The sequence below is a fragment of the Pezoporus flaviventris genome, unplaced genomic scaffold (genome assembly GCF_033815535.1).
Source record: "Pezoporus flaviventris isolate CSIRO_AGI_PZ_B2104156 unplaced genomic scaffold, CSIRO_AGI_Pfla_v1 ptg000182l, whole genome shotgun sequence".
In the NCBI taxonomy this organism is placed as follows: Eukaryota; Metazoa; Chordata; class Aves; order Psittaciformes; family Psittacidae; genus Pezoporus; species Pezoporus flaviventris.
In genome coordinates this window covers 43,554-49,553 of record NW_026892730.1, presented here as the reverse complement: position 1 = coordinate 49,553, position 6,000 = coordinate 43,554, and the positions used below count along the sequence as shown (strand labels likewise).

Genomic DNA, 6,000 nt, shown 5'->3' with positions numbered 1-6,000 from the left:
GCCCCACATTAATTGCCCCATGGAGGGGTCACTTATAGAGCCGATAGACCCCCTATTTCCTCCCCTCCCATTGCAATTACCCCCCCTTTTCAACACCCCCCTTTTCAATCACCCCCCTATGAATGACCCCCATGTTAATTACCCCCCCATGCTAATTGCCCCACATTAATTGCCCCATGGAGGGGTCACTTATAGAGCCGATAGACCCCCTATTTCCTCCCCTCCCATTGCAATTACCCCCCCTTTTCAACACCCCCCATTTCAATCACCCCCCTATGAATGACCCCCATGTTAATTACCCCCCCATGCTAATTGCCCCACGTTAATTGCCCCATGGAAGGGGGGGGGGGGGGGGAAGGGGGTCACTTATAGAGCAGATGCACGCGGCTCCCGTCGCAGTTGCCCCTGCCCATCTTGTCGGCCTGCTCGGCCACGAGGCAGCGGACGAGGGGCAGGCTCTGGGGGTAGAAGGGACCCCCCGTGGGGGTGGGCGCCCCCTGCGGGTGGGGGTCGGTGGTGGTGCCGCCGGTGGTGCCGGTGGCGGAGGACGAGGAGCGGCGCCGGGAACGGAGCTGCTGCCGGGCCTGGAGCTGCTGCCGGAGCTCGGAGACGCGCTCCTGTTTCTGGGGGGGTGGGAGGGGAAGTGGGGATCAATGGGGAGGGGGGGATCACCTCGGGGTACAGCCCCCCAAGTTACAGCCCCCCCAAGTTACAGCCCCCCCAAGTTAAAGCCCCCCAAGTTACAGCCCCCCCAAGTTAAAGCCCCCCCAAGTTACAGCCCCCCAAGTTAAAGCCCCCCCAAGTTACAGCCCCCCCAAGTTAAAGCCCCCCCAAGTTAAAGCCCCCCCAAGTTACAGCCCCCCAAGTTAAAGCCCACCCAAGTTACAGCCCCACCGAGGTAAAGCCCCCAAAGTTAGAGCCCCCCAAAGTTAGAGACCCCAAGGTACAGCCCCCCAAGCTACACCCTTCGAGTTCCACCTTTCAATCTACACCCTTCAAGCTACACCCTCAAGCTCCACCCTTCAATCTACACCCTTCAAGCTACACCCTTCCATCTACACCCTCCAATCTACACCCTTCCATCTACACCCTTTCATCTACACCCTTCCATCTACACCCTTCCATCTCCACCCTCCAATCTACACCCTTCCATCTACACCCTCCAATCTACACCCTCCAATCTACACCCTCAATCTACACCCTTCCATCTACACCCTTCCTACACCCTTCCATCTACACCCTTCCATCTACACCCTTCCATCTACACCCTCCAATCTCCACCCTTCCATCTACACCCTTCAATCTACACCCTCCAATCTACACCCTTCCATCTACACCCTTCCTACACCCTTCCATCTACACCCTCCAATCTACACCCTCCAATCTACACCCTTCCTACACCCTTCCATCTACACCCTTCCATCTACACCCTCCAATCTACACCCTCAATCTACACCCTCTTCCATCTACACCCTTCAATCTACAACCTTCAACCTCCACCCTTTAAGCTTCACCCTCCAATCTACACCCGTCCATCTACACCCTCCAATCTATTCCCTTCCATCTACACCCTTCCTACACCCTTCCATCTACACCCTTCCATCTACACTCTCCAATCTACACCCTTCAATCTACACCCTCCAATCTACACCCTTCCTACACCCTCCAATCTACACCCTTCCTACACCCTTCCATCTACACCCTTCCTACACCCTTCCATCTACACCCTTCCTACACCCTTCCATCTACACCCTTCCTACACCCTTCCATCTCCACCCTCCAATCTACACCCCCCAATCTCCACCCTCCAATCTACACCCTCAATCTACACCCTTCCATCTCCAATCTCCACCCTTCAATCTCCACCCTCCAATCTACACCCTTCAATCTACACCCTTCAATCTACACCCTCTTCCATCTCCACCCTTCCATCTCCACCCTTCCAGCTCCACCCCTCCTGCCTCCCCCTCCACCCCCCCATCCGGTTGTCCCCCCCCGGCCCCCCAACCTCCGCAATGATCTTCTCCAGCTCCCGGTTCTCCTTCTCCAGGAGCCGGGATTTCTCCTCCTCGTTGTTGTTGGTGGACGAGCCGGTCTTCATGGTGTCCTGCTGCTCCGACTGCCACTCGCCGCGGGTGATGAGGCGCCGCATCTGCAACCGCCGCCCTCAGCCATGGGGCTATGGGGCACCCGATGGGGCTACAGGCACCCAATGGGGCTATGGGGCACCCAATGGGGCTACAGGCACCCAATGGGGCTACGGGCACCCAATGGGGCTATGGGTCACCCAATGTGGCTATGGGGCACCCAATGTGGCTACCGGCACCCAATGGGGCTATGGGGCACCCAATGAGGCTACGAGCACCCAATGGGGCTATGGGGCACCCAATAGGGCTACCTGCACCCAATGGGGCTACCGGCACCCAACAGGGCTATGGGGCACCCAATGGGGCTATGGGGCACCCAATGGGGCTACCGGCACCCAATGGGGCTATGGGGCACCCAATGGGGCTATGGGCACCCAATGGGGCTATGGGTCAGCCAATGGGGCTATGGGCACCCAATGGGGCTACCGGCACCCAACAGGGCTATGGGGCACCCAACGGGGCTATGGGGCACCCAATGGGGCTACCGGCACCCAATGGGGCTATGGGCACCCAATGGGGCTATGGGTCAGCCAATGGGGCTATGGGTCAGCCAATGGGGCTACTGGCACCCAATGGGGCTACGGGCACCCAATGGGGCTACCGGCACCCAATGGGGCTACGGGGCACCCAATGGGGCTACGGACACTCAATGGCGCTACGGCCACCCAATGGGGCTACGGGCACCCAATGGGGCTACGGACACCCAATGGGGCTATGGACACTCAATGGCGCTATGGGGCACCCAATGGGGCTACCGGCACCCAATGGGGCTATGGGGCACCCAATGGGGCTACGAGCACCCAATGGGGCTATGGGGCACCCAATGGGGCTATGGGGCACCCAATGGGGCTACCGGCACCCAACGGGGCTACGGACACTCAATGGGGCTATGGGGCACCCAATGGGGCTACAGGCACCCAATGGGGCTACGGGCACCCAATGGGGCTACCGGCACCCAATGGGGCTACGGGCACCCAATGGGGCTACCGGCACCCAATGGGGCTATGGGCACCCAATGGAGCTATGGGGCACCCAATGGGGCTACCGGCACCCAATGGGGCTAGGGGCACCCAATGGGGCTATGGGTCACCCAATGTGGCTATGGGGCACCCAATGTGGCTCCGGACACCCAATGGGGCTATGGGCCACCCAATGGGGCTACAGACAATGCAGCTATGGGGCACCCAATGGGATACAGGCACCCAATGGGGCTCCAGCCACCCACTGGGGCTACAGCCACCCAATGGGGCTATGGGGCACTCAATGGAGCTATGGGGCACCCAATGGGGCTCCGGACACCCAATGGGGCTATGGCCACCCAATGGGCCTATGGCATCCAATGGGCTATGACCACCCAATGGGGCTACGGTCACCCAACAGGCCTACGGGCACCCAACAGGCCTACGGGCACCCAACAGGCCTATGGCCACCCAACAGGCCTATGGCACCCAATGGGCACACCAATAAACCCTATGGCCACCCAATGGGCCTATGGCCGCCCAATGGACCTATGGCCACCCAATGGACCTATGGTCACCCAATGGGCCTATGGCCACCCAATGGACCTATGGTCACCCAATGGGCCTACGGCACCCAATGGGCCTATGGCCGCCCAATGGACCTATGGTCACCCAATGGGCCTACGGCACCCAATGGGCCTATGGCACCCAATGGGCCTATGGCACCCAATGGGCCTATGGCCACCCAGTGGGCCTATGGAATGTTGGGTACTCACCTCCACCCATTGGGATGCTGGGTCCTCCCCAGCCCCATTAGGAACCCTTGGACCCCCCCCATCCCTCGTCCCCACCATCACCTTGGGCACGAAGAGGACCACCAAGGTGATGTAGGAGGAGAAGACAACAGCCAATGAGGCGAAGGCGAAGGCCGCATCCTGTTGGCTGCTCAGGATCATGGTGACGGGCGCTGTGATGAGGCAGAGGACCTAGGGGGTGGAAGGAGATGGGGTCACTAATGGCCACCAGCGGTCACCAATGGCCACAATGGCCACCAAAGGTAGCCAATAGCAGCCACCAATGGTAGCCAATGGACGCCAATGGCCACCAATGGTCATCAGTGGTCCCAATGGCCACCAGTGGTCACCAATGGTAGTCAATGGTCACCAGTGGTCAACAATGGTTGCCAATGGTCCCAATGCCACCAATGGTCACCAATGGTAGCCAATGGTCACCAATGGTCAACAATGGGTGCCAATGGTGCCAATGGTCCCAATGGTCACCAATGGCCACCAATGGTAGCCAATAGCAGCCAATGGTGGCCAATGCACGCCAATGGCCACCAATGGTAGCCAATGGTCACCAATGGTCACCAATGGTCACCAATGGTCCCAATGGCCACCAATGGCCACCAATAGTCATCAATGGCTGCCAATGGTCACCAATGATCGCCAATGGTCACCAATGGTCCCCAATGGTCCCAATGGCCACCAATGGCCACCAATGGTCATCAATGGCTGCCAATGGTCACCAATGGTCACCAATGGTCCCAATGGCCACCAATGGCCACCAATAGTCATCAATGGCTGCCAATGGTCACCAATGATCGCCAATGGTCACCAATGGCCACCAATGGCCACCAATAGTCATCAATGGCTGCCAATGGTCACCAATGATCGCCAATGGTCACCAATGATCACCAATGGTCCCAATGGCCACCAATGGCCACCAATGGTCATCAATGGCTGCCAATGGTCACCAATGGTCACCAATGGTCCCAATGGCCACCAATGGTCCCAATTGTCCAAATGGCCATCAATGGTCACCAATGGCCACCAATGGCCACCAATGGCCACCAATAGCCACCAATGGCCACCAATGGCCGCCAGCGGGCTGTGGGGTGAAGAGCCGAGCAGGGGGTGATGGAGAACTCACCGCCACGTTGTAAATGGCCATCCCCACCGCTCGGTGGTCGTTGATCTTCTCGGTGGACACGCTCTTGGTTTCATAGGCCAAGAAGATGCCCAAGAGCAGGAGCAAGCCCTTGAAGCCATAGAAGATCCCTTTGGGATGGAGGAATGGGTCAAACAAGGACCATCCAATGGCTTCCCATGGACCTCCATGGCCATCGACCCAATGGGGTCCCCCGCCCCCCCCCCAACCATGGAGCCCTCCTTGATGCCCACCAAGCCAAGTGTTCATCTTGGTGGAGCTGCAGTGCTCCAGTTGGGGCAGGATGGAGACGTCCGTGTCCGTCTTGGGTTCCTCCTTGGTGAACTCCTATGGGGATATGGGGGGGGACAAAAGGGGGCGGGGGGGGTTGGGGTGGGGTTGGGTTGTCCCCCAAGCAGCACCTCAACACCTTGAGGACCTCCCTAGACATTGAATGGCCCCACAACACCTTGCCCATGCCCCAACACCTTGACTGTGACCCCAAAGCCTTGACCATGCCCAACACCTTGACCATGCCCCAACACCTTGACTGTGACCCCAACACCTTGACCATGCCCCCAACACCTTGATCATGACCCCAACACCTTGACCATGCCCCAACACCTTGACTATGCCAAACACCTTGACCGTGACCCCAAGACCTTGACCATGACCCCAACACCATGCCCATGCCCCAACACCTTGACCATGCCCAACACCTTGACCATGCCCCAACACTTTAACTATGCCCAACACCTTGACCGTGACCCCAAGACCTTGACCATGCCCAACACCCTGACCATGCCCAACACCATGCCCATGCCCCAACACTTTGACCATGCCCAACACCTTGACTGTGACCCCAACATCTTGACCATGCCCAACACCTTGACCATGTGCCAACACCTTGACTGTGACCCCAAGACCTTGACCATGCCCAACACCATGCCCATGTCCCAACACCT

At 58.6% G+C, this 6,000-nt stretch overlaps 1 protein-coding gene across 1 annotated transcript in view; it reads right to left on the bottom strand.

The window, feature by feature from the left end:
- Positions 1–362: 362 nt before the first annotated feature.
- The window catches only part of GABBR1 (gamma-aminobutyric acid type B receptor subunit 1), a 29,833-nt gene continuing 24,195 nt past the window's right edge, over positions 363–6,000 (bottom strand). Inside the window, exons 19-23 of the mRNA XM_061440914.1 lie at positions 5,290–5,383; positions 5,039–5,166; positions 3,964–4,092; positions 2,009–2,152; positions 363–623 (exon numbers count right to left, since the gene is read on the bottom strand). Of these exons, the coding sequence (XP_061296898.1) occupies positions 363–623; positions 2,009–2,152; positions 3,964–4,092; positions 5,039–5,166; positions 5,290–5,383 (756 nt within the window). The remainder of the gene's footprint in view (positions 624–2,008; positions 2,153–3,963; positions 4,093–5,038; positions 5,167–5,289; positions 5,384–6,000) is intronic.